We start from the raw sequence: 23,600 nt of genomic DNA on the forward strand, positions 1-23,600 counted from the left end.
GCTTTTTATGTGCGTATGCAGGAAGCTGCAAATGCTGGGAGGTGAGTTTTGGATCTGATCCTTCAGTGGGTATTTAAGTGACATCATTCACTTTTTAATCCATTTCTTGGCATTGACAGCTATATGTCAAATGTTGATTTTTACTGGGCTGGCAGTAAATAAGTTAATGTTTTTTAATGCACTTTTTAAAAAAAAGAACTGTATGAGGCTAGAGCAAAAAACATGTTTCAACCCAAATAAATATTTTAAATCAAAGCTAGCCCAGTTAAAATTGATTTTTGACTTGTATAGCTACCAATGGCCTTACACATTTACTACCAGCCATTTTCAGATGCTCCTTTCACCTAAAACTTGAAAAAATAGTGTCATGGTGCCATGAGGGCCCAGAGTGGTTATTGTCTTGTCTAAATGGTTTCGAAAAAAAAAAGTAACGGTATATGTCTGTGTGTGTAGATGAACTCGAGATTGTAAAGGCATTAGGAATATAATTGGTGAAAAACACAAAAAAAAACACGCAATGAAATGAAGACAAAAAAACTTGGTGAAGTGTTTAATTTAAATTTGTGTGCTTTTTTTTCTTATTCGAAAAACCATGTGCTGAAAACTTGAGGTTGACATCTCGTTTTGTTTTTTTCTACCAATTTTTGTGGCACCCACATTTTGGAGGAGGTCATGCAAGACAATTTCACTGTGTTTCACAATTTAAAACGGATTTTTTTGAAAATAAAGTAAAAAAATGAACCAACGAGGCTTCACTGTCTTCAATATCGCTTCTTGTAGGATGCTCGTGGGTGTGACCTCCTATTAGTGCCCAAATTACAGCATTCCCTCGCTCCAACGCGGTTCACCTTTTGTAGACGTTTTGTTGTACAATTTTTTACCTACCTTCTATGAATGTTTGAGCATTTTTTTAAAAGGTGAGAAAATGTCAACGTCTGATGCCTAAGAAAATTGTTTTAAGTGTTTTAAGGAATTTTACAGCCCTAAAACATATAATAAACAAAAAACTTCTAACAAACCAAAAAACAAGTGAATAAACTAAAAAAAAAAAAAGACAAAAAGCACGATAAGTGAAGACATACTCTGCAACAAAGGAAAAAATACACAAATGTGAAAACCTTACAGAAAAGTGCAGTATTTTGGGGGGGAACGGAACCCCTCCGATAAATGAAAGAAGACTACCATTTAACGTGTATAAAACGTAGAAATGATACGTGCTTCTGATAGTGACCCTGACTGTATGCTACTTTTAAGACATTCCGCACTTGTGGTGTCAAACAATGGCCTTAAATCCTCCTTAATGTAAAAGCAATAATAGCTGGAATCCCTTCCTACCATCAAAAACGTCTCCAGCTTCCATCTCACGCTGTTTGGCGAAGGACGCAGGTGTCCCCAAAGGCCCACCGAGTTCTTTTCACGGACCCCTCCCAATGACATCACCGCCACTAACGAACTTCCCTCCCAACCATCCCTCCGCATTGACGGTAATTTATTCAAGGCCAGCTCTAATGTGCTGCCGGGTGAGTGAGGTGGTAGTGGGACGGTGGCATCGGGGCAGTGCACTTGAATATTAGTGTGCCGCCCTCCCCTGAGGGGAGAAACTGTGTCATAATGCTGGAGTCCTTTTATGATTCAAATCATGGCTATTGTCTCCGGAAGAGAGCGGCTCCGTGCTGGCCGAGGAACAAGCGAGGCTCTATACAAGGTGCAAGCTGATGTGAGGTGCATGCTGGGAGTGTGCTGTGAGATGGAGGCTTGGCGTTTTTTTGTTTTTTTTAAATTGGCGACCACATAAACAGTTAGCAAGCTCATCTGTCATGCATGAACTGTAAACAAACAAGAGAGCATTCATGCACAGGGCTGGATGTGTTCCACTATATATAATTAGCAACATTGTTGTTTTTTTTCGATCATTATTACAGTTTGCCGTGTTTATTAATGCCAGAAACGTCCCCAGTTGTTATTGGTTGAAGTTGGACGTACATGAGTGCTCCATTTTCATTCCGCAGCAAAGGCCAAAAAACTGTGAAAATAAATTCAATGCAGTATCCGCATTTAGCATATTCAGATTCTCGCCAACATGCTCCAAACCTCTGCACGGTTTCGTGAAAATCAAGTTTTAAACATTATTAAAACATTATGCCTGTCGATGTTTGCAACATTCAATTGAAATGGAAAATTTGGGGGGTCACTGAAGGGAGCTGTCTTTTGGATTGCTTCTTGTCATGAAAGAAAGTTTTCCATCGCCATTGTTTATTTTTTAATTTTTTAATGATAATGTTTGGACATATTGAATGAGTAAGACTTTTTATTTGGAAGTATTTCAGTGAGACTACTTTAAAAAGACCAGTGGCTGCATCTGACTTAATTTCCCCCTCCAAAAATAGTTCATAATGTACCTCATATACACTGCATTCAATCATTTAAAAAAAAATTGTTCTTTTGTCGATAAGAGAAGGTCCACCACATTACGTGCAGATTCAAAGCTGAAAAAAGGTCCATTCTGTCTTTGTCCACCCTGTTTGCATCATTCAATGTTTGCATGTACATTTGCATGTCTTATTGCTGTTGATTATTATTAAAAACATAGATAAAAAAAAGTACAGGAGTATTTCAAACAGATGAATTGTGTAGTATCTTGACCAATATTGATATATGCATCAAAAGTTTTTTTACATCAAAGGGAAAGCATTGAAAGAAGATACTAGGGAGCTGAATTCACACAGCTGGCGACAACATGTCAAAGTTCACCATGACACCACCATTTAGTTAGCACACTTCCAGGAGTGTGCTATCCCTTAGTTGAATTACTGTGAGAATTATGTGGAAGAAAATGACCTAAAAATGATCAAAATACTGCACAAGTGTTAATGATATTATCAAATTAATTAGACAAATGATTTCTTTTTTAGAACAGGTATGCCACTTAGTACCGTATTTATTAATAGTTATGTTAATTATTTATTTTTTGAAGAGATCTCTACGGTAATCCCAAAACAGGATGGTTTATTTTTAATATTTATACGTTGTTTTTTTTTTTTTTTTTTGAGAACAGAGCTGACACTTTATATATATTTTTTTTTGGGGGGGGGTATTTCTTAACAATTAAAAGTTATTTCTTTTTGATAATAGATTTTTTCTGTGATCTGAAAGAGGACACTTTAGGTTAATTATTTTTTGTAGGCCAACAAAAACAAAGTTTGAAAGAGTCGAAAGTTGAATCAATCTGACACTGATGGCATGTTTTGGGGGGGGGGGGGGGGGGTTTGTTGTTGTTTTTTTTTTTTAACCCAAAATGCTTTGCATTGTTTAAGATTTACTGTGCTTGGCTGAAAATATATTCCACAGGGGGTACATCGTTGAGAACCACTGGTTTGTACTGTGTGTAGTATATCCGTTTAATAATTAAAATGCACACATTCATTATCTTACTAATGCTTGCTTTCATTGACTATACGACCAATAAAGCATGATAAAAGTCCTCCAGCGTGTGTGTGTGTGTGTGTGTGTGTGTGTGTGTGTGTGTGTGTGTGTGTGTGTGTGTGTGTGTGTGTGTGTGTGCGTGCGCACGTCAGTGTAGTGCAGGTGTGTGTTTTCGAGAGAGAGAGAGAGAGAGAGAGAGGGCGAGAGAGAGTGTGTGTGAGAGAGAGAGAGAGCGAGAGAGAGAGCGAGAGAGAGAGAGAGAGAGAGAGAGAGAGAGAGAGAGAGAGAGAGAGAGAGAGAGAGAGAGAGAGAGAGAGCGAGAGAGGGAAAGGCGGAGTGTGTTGAGTGTGCAGCTCCAGCCTCTCGCTGTGCAGCCAAAGTTTCCCAAGGAATTTCAGTCGAGGAGGATCCGCGGTGGCTGAGCTGCGGAGGACTTTTTTTTATGCGGGACTGTACGCGACTCCCTCTCCGGTCGACTTTATGACAAAGAACGCAAACTCCGGAGCTTTCTTTCTCACGACAATTTGATTCCTTAAGGATGTATTTGTGCTGAAAGGGCGCCACAAAGTGCCGGAAACTTTTTATTTCCAGTGAAATGGAAGGGAATATCCCGTGGATTATTTTGTCCTTTTTATTGTTCATGCATCTCTCTGAAGGTAAATGACGCTTTGAATGCGCTGTGGTGTTTGCCTGCACATGTTTAAAAAAAGAAGACGAGGGTCTCTTTGCATGCGGATAATTGTCATTTAAATATAGTTCATGTTAATGATATCACGTGTAACAACTATCTTAATGCAGTATTGTGAAGTACGCCCATTAAGAGTTTAAATGCTAATGAACCGTTTTTTTCATGATAATAGTCTATTTGTACTCGTGCATGTGGAGAGTCGTAGCTTTTATGCTAATTCAGCAATATTTTTCAAACGTAGGTGCACCAGGAGTCTGTCTTTCTGAAGTGTTTAAAATTTCCATATAATTGCCCCCTTTCCCATTGCAAAAACCGAAACTTAAAACGTGAGATTATTTTACAATTGAGTCCTTAAAACGTGCATCAGAAGTTCTTGAAAATAAGACAAAGCCACAGGTTGCATGGCGAAGCTCAGAAAAGGAGCAACGAGGGATGCCATCAATTTCCTTCCAAGTTGTAGTATTAGCTCATTATATGATTTTCTGCATTTGTTCCATGCAAGTTATTTCTCACATCTCTCACAGGTTTTCGATGCACGGATAAATCCAGGCCATGTGAAAACGGAGGGACATGCATAGAGTCGCCCTCCCGGTGCATGTAAGTGCAATTCATTTGACTCTGAAAGATTCTTAAAAGTCACTCAACACTTGTTCTTTTCCGTGGAATAAGCAATAAGATAAACATTCATACTTGAATTAGCATGCACGTTGCTGATGGTAGCATCAACAAGCCTCCACTCGCCTCTTCTGCACCTGTTAAAAGTCTCCACAAACCATTACACGCAGGAGGTTTATTTGATTCTCCTTAAAAGCTCCCATTATTTGAGCGATCATCATTTCGTCTTTTGACTCGGACAAGTCTTTTGTTTTTCAAATTGCTGAGGGTGGAGGGGGCGGATTGGGTGGAGAAAGAGGTTTATCTTGCCCGGGGTTCACTTGGAGCTTTTTCAAAGGGGGAACCATGCTTGAGTGTTGCACTGAGGAGATACGGTCCAAAAGAAGCAATCTCCACCACCTGCTTAAACTAAAAGGCCCTCGTTTTAGTGCAATGAAGGTGTTAGATGATACTGAGTAGAACAGTTAAAGTCATCCTCTTTTTTTTACCTGTCTATGTGTAAACATGTTAGAAATGTAAGGCTGACATAAGTGGACTCACCAATGTGTAACTTGAGCTCACGCTGAGCCCAAGTTTGAGCAATCATTTGCTGTTTATGGGATGTGGCCTGAATGCCATGAAGTCGGTCAATGTGTAATTTCATGCGGGCAGGAAAACATTAAAAATGAACAAGAAAGAAGCTTTTTATATTCATTTAATAAAGGAAAATGCACTGCGATGCCATTTGAAAAGAAAAGACTGGAGACATCAAATATAAAACTGGAGCTCAACACGAGAGTTGTTGGACTAGTTGGGAACAGAGGTGACTACCCCCCCCCCCCCCCCCCCCCCTCCCGTCCGACCTCCCAACCAGGAGAAAAGAACAAAGATGCTCAAGAGTAGAAAAGATCCTTTCTTCCCGCAGATACCTGATACACAGTCCACAAAGTCAACACATAAAAGAAAAAAACCTCAGAAACTGCTTTAAATGTTGATGTTTAGCTACAAAACACAACTTCGGTCATCCTGTATCCGTGGCTAAAAAATACTTCCAAACGTTAGATATTTTCTTTTATGGCCTTCGCAACCGCTATGGCATTCTATGTACGGCAGCTGCCTTTGTTACTGCCCCAGATAGCGGCGGTGTATCTAATGTCCCATAGGGCCGTGATGTCACGCAATATCAGTTTAGCGGCGGTAGATCAAAAAAAGTTTATGACACTCGAGTGTTTTGACTTCCTGCACAGGTGAGTCACCACAAGATCAGAGTCCAATCTCCACCGTAAAACGAAGGTGGCGTGTATTAGACTTTTATTAGCACAAAGGAAGGACTGAACATGACAGTGGAGGGCTGTATTGCATCACAGTAGCTGATATTTTAAAGGAAAACTAAAGAAAGTCCCCGTTTTGAATAGATGTAGGACAGAGGTCATGAAAGTTAGTACGCTTGAAGACGAAATTAAAGAAGCGAGACAAAGAAATGAAGAAATGGAGACGGACTAGTCAAAATGAGCAGTTGCTGTAACCAATATGAATCAGAATTGGCTCATTTGACAAAAATTACAATTACATTGAGTTCCAGTCAAAAGTTTCGAAACACTTTCTAATTCAGTCAGTTTACACTTAAGTCGTTGCCATTCTGATGGAATTATTATTATTTTAATCAAAAACGGAATATGTTTTCTGATTTAGATCCAAGGTGCCCAAGTCCGATCTCCGAGAGCCACAATCCAGCCTGGTTTTGATGATTCTCTTCTACCTACACACCTGATTCAAATGATCGGGGGCGCTATTAGGATTCTGCAAAGCATGCTGATGAGTTAATCATTTAAATCAGGTGTGTCGGTTGAAAGGAAACATCAAAAACAGGCTGGATTGCTGCTCTCCAGGGCCGGAATTGACCACCCCTGATTTCAATTCTTCAAAGTAAGTTAAATTCACATCTTGGTATTTTTTTTTAGTTGGTGTGTCCAAACTTTTGATGGGTTCTGTATTTATGCACTGAGAGTTCATGTACAGTATAATAACAATAAATACACATTTTATATATCGTCACATTTTGGTTGGCCAGTACACATGCGTGGGGGTGATTTTTATAGATTATTTACCAATCCAAAGTGTTGAAACCCAGTTGCTAATTTTTATGACGCTACCGTTTGAACAAAATGCCATTTTTGGAGTCGCCTGAAACGTGATAAGGATCCCGGCCTGTGCCAACGATACGCTGAAGGTCCAGCAAATAGAAAAGCAGTGATTTAATCATTACAGAATCACAGAACTATTTCAAACAGCCTGTTGGATAGAAGCAAATATGTCGCCGCATCAATTTCGAGGGTGCAGGGCAGTTCTGCGGTGGGTCCCGCTCGCAATGTTAGAACAGGGGCTTCTTTGATGCCACGGTTTGCTGAATTATGCAGCCCGAGCTCATATAAGTTGTTACGAAGCAAAATCCTCCGACAAAGGCAAACGTTTTCACAAACTTGCAGCCTGGATAGGGCAGTGACAGCGGTATGAGCGCAGGGGAGATAATTAGGCAGATTGAGAGAGTGTCGCTAGGAGAGGATCCAGCTGGAGGAGCCGGAGTTTTTGGGGGGGTGCAGTTGGTGGTGAGCGAGTCTAGCGGGGGTCTGGCTCAGTGGAGGAGGGGGGCTGCAGCGTAGAGGACAGCTGGTGGATGTTGTGATGGTAATCCAGCGAAGTCAGATCTCAACAAAGGGACAGCGCGGAGCCAGGTGCTGCCATTGAGAAGCATGCCGGGGCCCCATGCTGCGGGAGACAAGCTCGACGACGAGCGGGCTAGCTCGATAGCTGGCTAGCACATGTTAGTTCTCTCACAGAACCACTGTTGCTACTCTCAATCGCCACATGTTGACGTCGGCTTGGATTCCATTGTTGTATGACAAAAAAGGAGAGTCTTCAAACATCTAGAAAGGAAACCTTCTCCTTTTCAAACTTAAGCCCTGGAAATTTAGTTCAAATGTAGGCTAACTTTCTTTCGAAAAATTCTTAGATGGAAGCGTTAGAATCACGCAAACTGTTCACATGACGTTTGCCCTGCCAATGTTGGTTGCCTTAGTGCCTAAAGCTTGAGATTTGCCCTTAGATCAGTGCTTTCAGTTAGTTTTTGCAAACCCAAATTAGGAAAAAGCAAACATTTCATGCTTCCCCACTTGCCACGGTGACTATAAATAAGATTATTATCGATAAAATTCTGTCCTTTTCAACATTAACAAAAAAAACATATGAATCAACTTGCAACAAGTGGTTCCTTTTTCAAGGGCTGATACAGTTTACAGGTTAGTCTGAAACAGAAAAAATAAAGCTGGAGTAAAAAAATATGGCAATGCTTATTTAAACTATATATTTTTTTCCCAACAGAACCATTTGATGCTGAAAAAAATCAAACCGATAATAAATGTTAATTGATCTGGAACATTAACACAGGAGCACCAATATTTTAAACATTTTAACCTTACATTACAATACAATACATTATGCATTGCATACATTTTTTTTTCTAAATCACATTAATCATGAGCACCACTGCGCCACCCTGTGCAATGAATGTGCAATTACACTTCACACTGCACCGTCACACTATTTGAGAAGGACTCTCTTATAAAGAACCAGCGTATTTATCTCCTGTATTTATTCTCCAATATTAATAACCGTTCTGTAATACATTATATGAAAAGAAAAATTATCCAGAGAAAAATAGTCACCCGTGGTGCGGCCCGCATGTTGAAGCGCTAGCTCACGCTGGGTTTTATTTATGAATGTGTTGCCTTTGGCCTCAGTTGCCGAGTTAGCATATAAATTGTGAGTGTTGTGTCATGACCCTGTAGCTACTCCCAGGCCCTCAAGACATGATTAAAGGAGGCTTGTATTTTGATAGTCTGCAAACATCCCACTTGTAGTGACATTCTTAGTTTATTAGGTTTTCATAGGTTTTGTTTGTTTGTTTGTTTGTTTTTGTTTAGGGGCAGGGATAACGATCCAATTTGTTGGAATCAAATGAGAAGATTTTGATTTTGTTCTCTGTTTCTCTGGCTGGACACCGGAGAGCGACTTTTGTCTTTGTCCATCGTACTAGCTCGCGAGTAGGTGTTTTCTTTGGGTGTTTTTATGGCGGATTAGAAAAGGAATGCTGGCTAAGATTCCTCCTGTCCTCCTGGAAGTTACAGGTTATTGTCCATACCTCCCATCTATTCATCCTGGAAGCCTATTCAGGAATGCCTTCCACAATACAGTCTCATTGAGGTCCCAAACTTTGGAATGTTTGACTTTACAATTAGTTTCGAGTCAAGCGACAATGGATCGCTGACAGCTTTGGTTAAATGGTTTGAAAAGAAGCTCGTCGCTCAAATCTGACTATTAGGTTTTTAAGCTAATATAGGGAGGATGAAATTTGTATATCATTGCTAACTGGGAGCTCTGGTTCCCAGGCCCGGCTACAGGAAGTTCTGCCTTCTGACCTTTGTGCTCCACACATCCTGTCTAATCACAGTGGCTTACTCTAGCATCAGGTTCAGTTCATCTTAGGCTAAAGTGACAGAATTAATTACAAATTCTTATCTTGTTGCGAGTATCATGATATGGACGTGTTTTGACTGTGTTGTCAGATCAAATGAAATCATCCGCATGTGATATGGTTCATTTTATTTGAACTGCGCTAAAGGCCCTCAGAAATTCAAATGCTCTTTCGCTGTTGCTGTTGTGGTGAAGTGTCTGAAAAACTGGACAAGGCCTCATCTTTTATGTTGGAAAAAAATCAAAGTTTAGATCTGAATTTCAAAGTTGCTGTTTTTTTTTCAGAAATCTGGTTTAGTTTTGGAGGTTAGGGGCAGAGTTGTGGTTGTGTCTGATGCAAAATGTTTGGAAAGACCTCGGCCTTGCGATGCGTGTCATGTGGTTATTGCTGCTATTTGAAAAATGCCAAGGAGCTGCCTCCAAAAATCTATCAACACGTGGGACAAACAAGTGAGAGTTGTAGGAATAGATTGTCCTGGATGTTTGTTCAAAAGAACTTTCTAGTAATGGACAGGCTCCGCTTCAGATGGAAGAATCAAGCGGTCGTGTGTCTCGAGCTTCCTCCGAAGTCTTCAAACCGTCCTCACAAAACCCTTGTTCCCAGCACCCCCTTTTTTTCCCTGCTAAGGCTCCCTCTCTCCATGGGATACTGTTGCCAGGCGACGGCCTAGGCCTGTTGGTCCATGGAAGCCCAGACCTGAAAGACTAGCTGCTTGGGTCACTGCCCCCCCCCCCCCCTCCTCCCTTCTTCCAACCTGATCATACAAAGGAGTTCTGACTACTTTAGCGCTTTTATTTGGGGGCCACAAAACACTCTCTACTCCCCCCCCACCCCAACCCCCAATGTGGCTGTTTGCTAAGAAAGGAAGAACCAAGGGCTGCTGGGAGGAGGGGTTGTGGATAGGCTCCTCAATTTGGCATCGCTGTGTCACTAAGGCCTTTCGTGGGAGAATAAACGCAGTTTTTACTTGGATTAAAGAATGACTTGGTGTTGAGTTTCTACAAAATCACAAAGTCAGAAGACCAGTGCTCAGAATATCGTTATAGTTCTTGAAAGCAGTCTTGGGTTTCTGCATTGTCTCTGAATTACGGGGAATTCTATTGATCTTGTCTCAATCTCAGATAGTTTAGACTCAGTATTCTTGATCAAGACCGGTCAAGACCCCAGTACTAACTGTGATCGGGGGGGAAAGACACAAATTGCAGATTACAACGTGTTCCAAGCGTCACTTGCTTTGATTTGAGATTTTTTTGGGTGCTGTGTCCAAACCTACGATGCAGAAACAGAGTATGTTTTTTTTTGCAAGCGTACTTAACGAAAACATACAAATCATTCGGGCTTTGTGCGTACGAATTCCAAGTATATGTACAAGGCTGATACCTGCCCTTATTTCAAAGTATCGGTACTCGCGATGGCTGTAAACGACACATAACGAATGCGAAAGTAAAATTTATGAATTTAAAGACCTCCAGCGGTCTTGGTCTCGATATTCTCTAGTCTTGATAATATCTCGGTCTTGCGCTGTGCGGTCGTGATTACAATACTACCTCAGAGATCCTCTGACTGCAAGTATGAACCGTGTCACGGATTACAGGGTCTTTGTTCACAGGTGAGTCGCCCTCTGACCCAATGGCGGAGCATCCGCTATTGTCCGGGAGGAGATGAGCTCATGTTACGCATGCTTCAATGAAGCAGAGAGCAGGAAAACCGGCATTGGGTTCCACCAGTGACGGCACTCACTCCCATAAATCAAATGTCCATCCCGCTGAGATATCTGAAATGAAACCTCTCAAATCTCTCTTGTTAAAAGGCTTTCTTCTTCTTCCCTCTGCAATTCCCTGTTTTGGATATCATCCTTTGTGGGTTCATGCTACCACGCTGGTTGTAAGTTTCTCCTCTTTGTCATCAGGCATGTGGTTGTTTGCATGCTGTGCTGCAGTGGAACAGAATGCTAAAAGGAACTGTTAATGCATGTTTTCTCTAGGGTGATGTGTCTTCAGTCTTGTGAAGTGGTTTTGGTGTGTATGTGTGTGTGTGTTCTGTGAACAAAGCAGTTGTTATTTTGCCTCAGAGAGTACGAGACACTTAGTGGTGCAATGACAGATGTGGACAGATGCATGGTGCCGGCAATGCAGCTGGCAAAATCTCTCATATTTGGACTCAGGGGAGATTAGCCACTTTGGACATCCATGCACCACGTCACTCAAAGACTTCTTCCTCGTCATCATCTGGCGTCTTCTTCCTCAGAGGTCAGAAGTCGGCAACTGAGGGCAACACCTGCCCCTCTCATGCGTCTTCGCAAGCCGAGTAGAAGCCGAGACACACTTACTGGCCTTGACGAGTTCCCAGAAGCTGCGGAATCTGTGGTCGAGTCCGATAAGGAGTTGTTTAGGTGGAGCAGAACCACATTGTGGGCTGGTATCAGTCGAGTTCGTGTGTTATGGGAGAAACATGCTGGCCATGAGTCAAGTCTAGACAGAAGAATGTGTTTTGGCGGGCAAAAGCGAAAAATATTCGAAAGGGAGGAAAACAAAATTATCAGGTATTATTACCATATTTTCGGACCATAAGGTCTTGATACACAGGTTTATTTTGGGAAATTTCCATTTGGGTGGCGCACTGGGTTATAAGGTGCACCGGGGTAGACATGCTTGCTTTTATGGCACATTTTGGGTGCACCTTTTTATAAGGTCAATTACTCCACATTAATGGAATTAAACCTGTGCAACAGATAAGTCAAACTTTATTTTACTCCAGGTCTAGAATTAGTCTAATTTTTGTATTTTTTGCTAATAAATAATCACTCATAGGGAGCTGTAAAGAATCATACTTTTCATGTTCATGGTGTGAAAAACACGGTAAATGGGAAAGAATTTGAATTAAAAATGCCAAACTGAAATGCTAACATCCACACTGGATTACAAGGCACACCAGGGTATAATGCATTCCAGGTTATAGGACGCGTACGTATGTAAAATGCACGGGTTCTAAGGTGTGTTACTGCACATAAGAGAATTAAACCAGTACAGTAAATAAGTCAAACTTTATTCATTTGATTCATATTAGAATTGTATTTTTGCTAATATGTAATCACGCCATTCTTTCCTATTCATTGTATTTTTACCTAATGGGATGACAAGTACAGTAAATAAGAATTTGAATTTGAGATAACTAACTTAAAAGCCAGCATCCAAAGTGACTATAAAGCACACTGTCAATTTCTGTGAAAATGAAAGGATTTTAAGTATGCCTATTATCCAAAAACTACGGTACAAGTTTGTTTCCTTTTACATGAACCCTGTTTGATGTAGTTCTACGTGATAGCTGATGCAGGTCTCAAACAACAGTGGCTCTGTAAACCTTTTGACAACCTTTGACCTTCCCACTAGAGTCAACTCTCACAACCTCAAGAGGAATTGGACCTTCTCCATTATATTTTTTTTAATGGTTTGCTCGCCTCTGGTCTCGGGCCCCGGCCGAGTCGCCTTCTATGCGCCACGTTTCATTTTTGTCCTGACCCCCTAGATTCCAGACATAGTTAATTTGCCTCTAAATAAACCCAGCCAAGCCATGACAAATAGCCATGGGTACCAAGGGGGCGGGCGGGGTGATTGGTTGAGTGTCAGGCTCGCTCTTTCGTCTGCGCCGTTACCAGGGCGACGAGGATCCTGCGTTTCGGAGCGAGCGCTGTGTTTTCAGAACAGCGGACAAGGGATTACAGGAAATATGACATGGCATTCCCTCTGAACCCCCCCATGAACCCCCTCTCCCACTCACCCACCAGTTGCAGCCTTCTGAGACATTCTGTCCTGCGGTGAAGCCCCGCCCCTCGCCCTGCAGCCTGAGTGACATTATCATCACAATCAGACAGGGGACCTCTGACATTTGACCTCTCAGCAGTGAGGGGGAGGCGGGGGAGCCAAGCTGGCGTTTTTTTTGTATGGGTGGGGGGTAGTAGCTGAGGAACTTCAGCTTCCAATCCTAGAGCCTCTTTGCTGACGTTCAACTGTAAATTGTACAATGTTTGGTTTCTAGAGGGTCAACTCATTTATTGTTGCGTTATTTAGGAATCTTTGTAATCAATTCATCAACAATATATTCAAGATATTTCCCATTTTCTTAAATAATCAGCAGGTGCTGCCATAAAGTTTGCTTATTTTAAATCAGTTTTAATCTAAATTTAAGTCACAGCTTGTGTATACCTTGCTTGAAAGTCACAATGTGCCATCTAAAAAAAACAAACAATTCCTGCCAGCCAAATTCGAGCGTTCTGATAGACCATGAGTGATTTTCTTCATTTCCCAATATTTTTCTCCACCCCTTGCCTTTAAAAAATACGGTAGTTGACGTCAATTGACCTCCATGCCAAAGGTTTTCCCTTGACTCCCTTTTGAGTCAACGTCTCTCAAAATGTCAGTTACAATCTTTGCCAATATTTAAAATGACCAATTAATCAAATTAATTGCATTTATTGCCCAGCCCGAGGCTCTACTAACAGTTCCATTCTACTGCACTTTACCCTCATATGTCTTTCTTGTGGCTACGCCCGTTCGTTCCTTTGTGCCGAGTCTTGCGGCTTCTTTTTATGCCATTGTCTTTGTAATACTGCGGTGCTAGCCAAACAAAACGAGATCAAAACAGTCAGATTGAAGAAAACTTGGCCTGATCCCAACCAGCATCGCAACAACAACCAAAAAAACCATAGAGGAGTACGCAATAATGGAGCGTAACGATGCCCGTACGAAGAAAAAGAGAGGGAACTCCATTGTTGATCATGCCCAGGGGTTCTTCTCTATTGAAAGAAAAGCCAGGGCCTCGGGGTGAACCCGAACCCGGCCGTCACCGCTCTGTCATCAGCATCAAACAGCCTGTTTGAAGAGGGGGCTCGTCCCCAGCCGGAGGCTCCACTCTTGGTGTCGGGTTTCTAACTCAAACTAACCTCCCCAGTTAGCGCAAACCTTGTCTGAACTGTCATCGGCCCCGAGAGAGCAATCAGATACTCCTGTTCCTGCGTTGATACGTTTACAGCAAAGGCAAAAACAGATAGCGTCACTCGAAAGCCCAAATATCACAGCTGGCTTTTCCGATTTGAGTGCGGACCCCGTTTTACTCATGTCAGCACCGAGGTGGAATCATTTGGGCTTCCTGGCAGCCATCGCTGGGTGTGTTCGTATAGTCTTTAGAGCCGACCTGCGGAAAAAGCCGTAACGAGGGAGGAATGTTAGCTGACGCTGAAAAAAAAATGGCTCTCTCCAGCTGGAGAGGACGCAAATTGTGAGTTTGGTAAATCTTGTCCTTCAGGATATGGCCTGGCTCCGTTTTGCGAGTGCATCACTCATTCCGCAAAACCACATTGGACTTTTGAAGGAACCGGCGCTAATAGGAAATAATTTCAGGGCGTCGACGCCAGCCTCACACCGCAATATGAGTCAGGAAGGAGGTGCTACGGGGTCCGGAATGCCAGATGTCTGATTTTAATGAACCCAATCTGAAGTAGACCTGCAACGATTCATTGACAAGTAATCAATTATCAAATGCATCAAAAACATTTTTGGCAATTATTGAACTTTGTTGAATCCTCTCACCAGTCAATATTGCTGTATTTCTGTATTCCTCCGTGTAGGCATGCTTATTTTATTTGTATTGAATCAAAGTCATACATTTGCAACAATTTGCAACATTTTTGCCCTTTTTTTTCCCCAGGCTATGGATCAAAAAAGTTTCTGAACCTTAGTTGACCTACATTAGTGGACTCTTAATTTGAAAATAATTTACTGTTTTTGAATTAAAAATGTGTTTTTTAACGCAATTCAGTAACTCATCAACTCATAACCAATTACTCGATTATCTTAATAATCGTTAGTTCCTAGAAATAGATTTTTTTTTTTCAGGACCATTATTATTAGTAGTCAACGGGGCTGATAACTAATATTTTCAACTAATTGATCAATGATTAAAATAATCCTTAATTGCTTGAAATATTTTTTTTTTTTCCACTGTTTGTTAGTAGTTAAGGAGGTTGATAACCCGTATTTGGAGGCAATTTTAATTTTTAGTTAAACGAAAAATATTAATCAAAATGTAAAAAAAAAAAAAATACAAATATTTCTTTATGTAAAAAGAAAGAAAAAAATACAAATTTTTAACAACTTTTCAGTTTTGCATAATGTTGCGTTTTTTATTTGTTGTTTTTGTGTTTTACGTTGGCGTTTAATTAAATAAAAGTTAAAATAAATAAAAACAATTACCTATAGTTTTCTAGAGTAAAACAACTTTCCCAAAATTTCAAAATGTTAAAATTCAATTTATCTTTGCTTTCAAACGGCACAGGGAGTTCCCATTGTCACCAGAATAGCTTATGAAGGTAAAAAAATAGTTAAAGAAATTTTTCCCTAAAGTTAACACATCATATGTTAGATTAAAAAGGCAGATGCCGATATAATAATCAGCCCGGTTGATAATCGGTTATTCCCATTATGTATACCTATTATTTCCTTCTTTCTATTTATTCATTTCTTTTCGTTGCTTGTTGTCTGTTTCGGCGCTCAGCTCAAAGCCTTAAAACCATTTTGTCCAGATGCCGGCCAGGATTCATCGGCCCGCTCTGTCAGTACCAGGATCCCTGCCATCGCTCGCCGTGTCTTAACGGGGCCGCTTGCAAAAGCCAAGTCCTCAACGGCGTTCCGCAGTACAGCTGCGTGTGTCAGAGGGGATTCCGAGGTATGCCCCTCACATTTACCACGAACAAAAATCTGCTCTCGGAGAGTCTTTCAATTCAACGCACCTTTTAATCCCAGGCCAAGACTGCTCGCTCATTGACGCCTGCGCCACCAGTCCTTGCGCCAATGGCGCCCGCTGCGCCAACTGGAATAATCACTACAACTGCTCGTGCCCACCTGGCTTCCAGGGAAAGAACTGCCGAAGCGACGTGGACGAGTGCCGCAAGCCCGGCGCTTGCCTCAATGCCGGACTTTGCATCAACACGCACGGGTCCTTCCGCTGCCAGTGCCCGCCCGGGTACAGCGGGCGCACGTGCGAGGTGTCCACCCAACCCTGCGCCCCCTCGCAGTGTCTCAACGGAGGCACTTGTCGACAGACCAGTGACCATTCCTATGAATGCGCATGCCTGCCAGGTAGGGTCAAAAATGGCACGTTTGCATCTGTAGATCCAGTCAAAAGTTTGGAAACACTCTCAAAATCGCCACTCCACTCTGCACTGGTAACATCTTAATGTGCGTAAGACCATTCAAAGTTGCACGTTGTTTCCAAACTTATGACAGGTACTGCATTTTATGCTCTTCTTAGATGTCAAAGTCTTGTCCTCAAGGGCCGGTATCCTGCACGTTTGTGATGTTTCCCTCCCAAACACACCTGGTTCAAATGATTACAATAATTTTCAAGCTCCTGCAGAGTTTGCTGATGAGCCAATCATTTGAATCAGGTGTTCTGGGGAGAGGAACCCGGAAAACATGACGGACCCCGGCCCTCAAGGACCGAAGCATGACCTGTGTTTTAGAATGTGTTACCATGTGGTCAGTAAGTCACTTTTTTTCCAATACTTATAAATCATTGTGCTGGCATCAGTCCAAATCTTCATAAGTCACATTTTGGGGAATTTCATGTTTTTTCAAATTATTGGTGAGTTTCATGCATGTTATTTATTTATTTATTTACAAATTATTGATGTTAATTTATGAAAATGGCTCTGTTGTTTTCACGAGGCATTGGAAACTATTGAACAAATTGCCATTTTTCGGATCCTCTGAAAAGTACTAATTTTGAGAGTACAAGGATTTCGATATGGGCTGAAAAGGGTTCTTGAGTAATTTGAGTACCGGGGTTCAAAAAAATGCTCAAGGTGTTTTTTCCTGCCCTGGATTGCAGCAAAAACTGTTAATACTTTGCATGTCAGTAAAACACGCCGGAAATATTATATGGACAAGAATGCCTTTCATTTTTAAGTTGTTGCTGGCAGCTTGTCGCAGCGTAACAGCTTGACTAGTCTTACTACTGCTACTGGTACCGACTCCCGATCCAAACAAAACCACGTGAGTTTGAAATCACTTTCGGTTGCATATTCAGGGTGCTAATAAACACCTTAATTTTGCTGACATTGATATACAACATGATTGCCAGTGTTTGTTGGTGACTCTGGCTCTTTTTGTGATATTTTTCTTTGATGGTTTCGTCGTTAAGTTTTGTCTAATTACCGTATTTTCCGCACTATAAGGCGCACCATCAATTAATGACATATTCTAAAACTTTTTCCATATATAGGGCGCAATGGATTATAAGGCGGACCCTCAATTAATGACATACTTTAAAACTTTTTCAATCACAATATAGTAATACTCAAAATAATAACAATAATAACTCTCAATAGCATAATAACTCAATGTCAATATGAGCAACCTTGTTCAACTGTGAACTCACAAAAGAAGCAGGTAAAGCTTACTTTATCAGTTCATTCCCCATCTACGAATCCCAATCTCAATATTGATCCATATATAAGGCACACCTGATTATAAGGCGCACCATCAGCTTTTAAAAATAAATTAAGGCTTTTAGGTGCGCCTTATAGTGCGGAAAAGACGGTAAGTCCTTCTTAAATAGTGGGGCGACGCAAGGCAGTGGCGGGGGAGTGCAGATGACCCCTGGGCAATGGCTTTGCTTTTGCTATATGAAGCGTAATAAATAAAATAAAGCAATAAAATAAAGATTGGCATCTTTTTTGTTTCAAGCACTTTGATGCACTTGAGAAATCCTTTTTTTTTTTACAGTTTTAACCTCATTTGTAACCTGTATGAACAGTTGTTGAAAGTTGATTTGTATTGCTTTTTTTCTTTTGTTAATGTTAAAATGGATACAGTTTTAGGTATACGTTTACAATCTTGAGAGACAGTAACACGAGGGGTGTGCGAAAAGTTTTTTTCTTTCCTCGGAGGGGCTTTGCAAAAAAAGATAATGTAAAAATATGTTAGTAAATGGCTGGTAGTAAAATGTATCCCTTATGATGTCAGAAAGATGTCAAAGTTTGCTTATGTTGCGCTGGTACGATATGGCCCTGTTGCCGTAATTGCTAATCCGCCTCCCAAATTGCGGCTGGAGCTATCCCACATGGGGGCGACGGGCGCTTTGCACACGTGCAAACCATCACTATCACAAAGCGTAAGCCCCCTATTTTCCCAAGACCCAAGATTTTTCCCAGAGCTGATGACGCAGTTTTGAGCGCCGCTTCTGGGATTTACTTCTGCGTAGCAGGTCAGCTTCCCGCCTGCTATTTATAGCCCCCGATGAGAAACGGGGTGGCGACGACGGCGAGAAGTCGGAGGAGGCCGCCCACCCGCCAGGCCCGCGCTCCTGCTTCACTATGTCCACAACAGAAGGAATTTACTTTATGGACCTTCTTGGCTTGCCACGGGGGAGCCGACAGGAAATGTTTCTTTGCCAGAAAGGAAGTCATTGAAACTGAGAGATTATAAAACAAGCAAACGCCGCGGGGAAGGCGGGCCTCCGAGGCGGCCATCGCGGCTCTTGCCGGCGTGGTGTGGGAACCGTCACGGGTGGATGTAAACAGTCGGACGCCCTCTCAGCCTTTTTACTGTGGGAAACGTGACGTGAGGTTATGAGTTAAATTGATTATGTTGCAGAAAGTGGGGGGCGACTTAATGTGTTTGTTTGCCATAACCTTTTTCTCTCCATCCGCCCGCAGGCTTCGAGGGACACAACTGTGAGAATAATGTGGACGACTGCCCGGGACACAAGTGTATGAATGGAGGCATATGTGTGGATGGAGTCAACACCTACAACTGCCAATGTCCACCTGAATGGACAGGTACAACCAATCATAATTCAAGAAACGTGAGCTAGGGATTAGGGATGACGCGAGATCTCGTGCGACGAGATCTTGCGAGATCAGGATCACATGAGATTTCTTCTCATCCGTGCACAGGATGTATCTTCTTTCGGCTGTTGTTTTTGACATGGGCAGAAATCTTAACATACAAAATAATATAACACAAACATATTGTGGCGTCGAGCATTAATTAGCCACAAGCTAGCAGCGCTCGATTGCTTTGGTGTTGACAGACTGACAGTTGCCATTTGTACTGATCACTTTTGAACAAACCAGGCTGACTTAAATGTGTTCAGTGGTCGTCACTTTGTTTCTTTGACTCTTATTCATGGTGAAGGAGTGATCTAAACTAGCTTTCTTTTCACGAAAAACAAAGAACTGTTGATTGTCAAAAATATAAAAATTGACAATTCATATTTAAGTGTAAATGTGTTAAGTGTAAAGCTATTTTTATTTTCTTTTTATCTCAATATAAAAATACTCAATAGCTGCAGCTCTATGGGAGAAATACAGGATGCTCTGATTAATTTCAAATCAGCTGGGGTGTGATATTTTGGTGTTGCGATTGAAGCAAAGGATGGAGAAATATTGGCAGATTAGACAAAGAGTTTGTCTCCATTTGTGTTTACATTTGCATGCTAGATTTTGTTGACATTTGCACACTAATGTGTTAACCCTTTTGCAGTATTTTGAGTCATTTTCTTCCCCATTATTCTCGCAATATTTTAGACAAGGGATGTCACATTCCTGGTAGTGTGATAACTATGTGGTTACCATCTGGGTGAAATTTCAGCTCCCTAGTGTCTCCTTTCAATGCTTTGCTTCTACCTTTGACTTAAAAAGCAAAGAATAGGAAAAAATACTACCTGAAAATGTATATTAGACATTATTTTAGGGTATGTTACAAATTTAGCAAAAATCTAGTCTCGTGGAATTCTCAGGAAGTCTTTCCCCTCCCCTAGTAATAATCCACCTCCATCTCACCACGACAGGCCAGTACTGCGCCGAGGATGTCAACGAGTGCCTCATGCAGCCCAACGCCTGCCACAATGGGGGGACGTGCTTCAATACCATCGGGGGCCACACTTGCGTCTGCGTCAATGGCTGGACGGGCGACGACTGCAGCGAAAACATCGACGACTGCGCCATAGCCGTTTGCTTTAATGGGGCCACCTGCCATGACCGTGTGGCCTCCTTCTTCTGCGAGTGCCCAGTCGGAAAGACTGGTAAGCATCACAGGGTGACCCTAGTTTCACCTTTATGTAGCAGTCAGAAAATTTGAGACTCAATAGTCTGATTCAAGTTTCAAAATTGACTGAGGGGCCCCAAAATTTGCTGTCAGATGAGGTAAAAGCTAAGTGAAAGTTTTATTAATGAATTATTTTTTATTTTTTGTTTCATATATATAATCAGTTTAACTATACAGTGTTTCCGTGATTATCACGGGGGTTACATTCCCAAAACTACCTACAGTACCGAAATCTGTTAAGTAGGGATGGATTTTTTGTTTTGCTTTTACCCCTTTTTTAGTTTAGTTTTCTTAAAAAATAAATACAATCGATAGCTTTTTTTGTGTCTTTCGACTTTTGAAATTATCCAAAAAAAATAGCATGGTAAATAAATAAAATTGTTGTATTTTTTGACTAGTTTCACTTAAAAAGTAGAATTGCAAGAAAGAAAAGTCAAAATTACCAATTGCAGCAGTAGAAATTTGCCCAAAATTTCATTTAATTCCATGGACAAAATGATCTTTTTTCTGTAGGGGAAAATTTTGTTGCTCAAAAGTACCTGTGGTATCAGTACTTGGTATCGAGGACTGCTCATGAATTGACAACATGAATATGAATTGCCAAAGATTAAAACAAAAATGATAATTTAAGTGATTTATAGTTGATATATTTAAGTGTAAGACGTGGATCTAGTTTTGATGAGTTTCTCTTGCGATGGTAATTTTGGTTTGCGGTCACGTCCTCCAAGCAAGTTTGACTTTAAAGACTTTGATCTGTGCACCAGTGAAGTGTGCATCTCTGGAATAAGTCCGATCCCAATTTTTCATCTTTCCGTCTGCGTCAGGTTTGCTGTGCCACCTGGAGGATGCATGCGTCAGCAACCCCTGCAACGAGGGAGCCGTGTGCGACACCAACCCGCTCAACGGCCGTGCCATTTGCACCTGTCCTGCTGGCTTTGTGGGAGGAGCTTGTAACCAAGACATGGACGAATGCTCCATCGGTACGTCATCCACTTTTTTGCTGTCACTAAACTGTTGCATTACTGTGCTGTTCGGATTTTAAGCGATTCCCATTTTGTCTTGTCAGGCGCAAACCCATGCGAGCACTTCGGCAAGTGCGTCAACACTGAAGGCTCGTTCCAGTGTCAATGCGGGCGGGGCTACGCCGGCCCGCGTTGCGAGATCGACATCAACGAATGCCTGTCCATGCCTTGTCAGAACGACGCCACTTGCCTGGACCGCATCGGAGAGTTCACCTGCATCTGCATGCCAGGTATCGGGACCCGAGTCGGCCATTATGGGCACTCTCCTACCAGAGCGCTGTACGAGCAGGCGGAGAGGCTATTAGGGCGGACAAAGTGATGGTTTGGACTCCGGGTGACAAAACCAGAGTGAAACTCTCACGCACGGTCCTACATGCATCCCGGGGTTTTGGGAACTATACAAATTAGGGCTGGGAGTGGGCTCTATAGGACTGGATGTGAGAGAGGGCGAGCAGTTAGGGGGAGCGCTGTGCTGTGAATAGTAATGAGTTGTAGAGTGGTGGGAATGGAGCGGAACAATAGGGCCCCTCTGTGCTCCACTTTGCACCCTCATACACACAGAGAGGGAAAGGAGGCCTTTTCCCAGAGCCCCCCCCACCTTTCCCTCTCCCTTTTTATTTTTTTGCTTTCTAGAGACTCTTCTTCTTCACCCTCCTCATCATCGGGCAGCCTGGCAAAGCTCATGTGGAGCCGCTGATTATTTCGGATTCCACGCTAGTCGCTCGGCTTCACCTCAATGGAGGAAACCCTTCGTAGGTTTGCAAATAGCCGATGTGTAAGATACATCTGGTGAATGGGACGTTGACCCCAGGGTGTTGCGATGCTCCACGGACAGTAGCGTGTTTGGATTTGAGGTCAGCGGATCCTGCGGTTCGGAACGGTCCCCTTGAGAGAATAAAAAAAAAGGTTCTCACAGAATCGTTTTCCCATGGCGGAAAGTGGAGACCATACACAAATATACAAACGCGCAACGTAGTGGACAGTACTTCACCAACATTGGCCGATTGGTGGCCCCCAAGAATTGCATGAATAGCCCCCAGGCCTCTTCAAAAATAGCAACCCAACGATGGGACCATTGTGGGTTCCCAGGAGCGCTCTTTTATATGTGAACACTGGCCAAGATTCGATTGTTGTGAGTAATCATCAGCATCTTCATATAAATGAAGATTATTCATCGTTAACTCATTTACTGCTAACCCAGTTAAAATCGTCTTTGACTTTGATGGCTGTTAATGGCAACACATTGACTATCAACCTAATCATGGATCTGTGACATTTTTAGCCGTCAATGGCGGCAAATGATTTAATAACGTATATTCAGGTAATTAGAGACATTTTTTTTTCAATATCAGAAGTGTGTACCAAAGTTTTAATCCTATACTACCCAAAAAGTAGCTCTCAGTTTCCAACCGTTTCATTAACATTTGTACTCACATGAAAACTTGTTTTGTAGGCTATACGGGGACCTACTGCGAGACCGACATTGACGACTGTGAGAGTAACCCGTGTGTGAACGACGGCATCTGTCGGGACATGGTCAACGGCTTTACTTGCACCTGCCAACCAGGTAAGATCAATTTCTGTCATCATATCAATTACTAAGGTGGCAAAATAGGTGTCCTGGCATAATTGATGTTTTTAAGCACATCTCTGCGTGCAACAAAACAGCAAGTAAAGAGAATTGCATTCGTATCCGAGACAATTCTAAAAGGAATCTGTTTTTAAAAAAGACACAGTTGTAACATCAGTTGTCCGGAGTTTCACACTTGAATATAGAAATGAACTTGCAATTAAATAAGAGACAAAAAATAGTAAAAACTCAAATTGGAGTAAGTAAGTCTGCTGCCCTCACTTTCTTTACTTGTCAATGAATGGCTAAAATGTGCAAGGCATATTATATATTTATATGTACTTATATATTCAGTATACCCAGCCGATAACGAGCCTATTCATTTGTGTCCACTCTTGTGTCCATTTTGTCTGAGCTACACAGCAAAGTCAACTGCCTCTCATCCAAACACGAGACATCATTTCAAAGGCCAGGATGTCCTCTACTGAGCACACTCCGACTTGGTCAGGGGAGCTTGAACGTTTCAAACAAATGAATAGGCTGGCTCGCAAGCGGATATATTGGAAATTTTCTCGTTTTTGTGCACATAATTTGAATGTGGTAGTCCAGCCTGCAATGTTAACCTCCCCTTATTAAAAAAAAAAAAAAAAAACTAAACAAAGACACT

General features: G+C 41.8%; 1 protein-coding gene across 1 annotated transcript in view; it reads left to right on the plus strand.

Moving 5' to 3' along the window:
* The first annotated feature begins 3,921 nt into the window (after positions 1-3,921).
* The window catches only part of notch3 (notch receptor 3), a 37,004-nt gene continuing 17,325 nt past the window's right edge, over positions 3,922-23,600 (plus strand). The window contains exons 1-9 of the mRNA XM_088436313.1: positions 3,922-4,079; positions 4,636-4,708; positions 15,814-15,956; positions 16,034-16,369; positions 18,949-19,071; positions 20,085-20,318; positions 21,166-21,321; positions 21,408-21,593; positions 22,817-22,930. Of these exons, the coding sequence (XP_088292439.1) occupies positions 4,019-4,079; positions 4,636-4,708; positions 15,814-15,956; positions 16,034-16,369; positions 18,949-19,071; positions 20,085-20,318; positions 21,166-21,321; positions 21,408-21,593; positions 22,817-22,930 (1,426 nt within the window). The 5' untranslated portion in view covers positions 3,922-4,018. The remainder of the gene's footprint in view (positions 4,080-4,635; positions 4,709-15,813; positions 15,957-16,033; positions 16,370-18,948; positions 19,072-20,084; positions 20,319-21,165; positions 21,322-21,407; positions 21,594-22,816; positions 22,931-23,600) is intronic.

Source organism: Hippichthys cyanospilos, chromosome 16, assembly GCF_059441005.1.
Source record: "Hippichthys cyanospilos isolate Australia breed blue-spotted pipefish chromosome 16, RoL_Hcya_1.0, whole genome shotgun sequence".
Taxonomy (NCBI): Eukaryota; Metazoa; Chordata; class Actinopteri; order Syngnathiformes; family Syngnathidae; genus Hippichthys; species Hippichthys cyanospilos.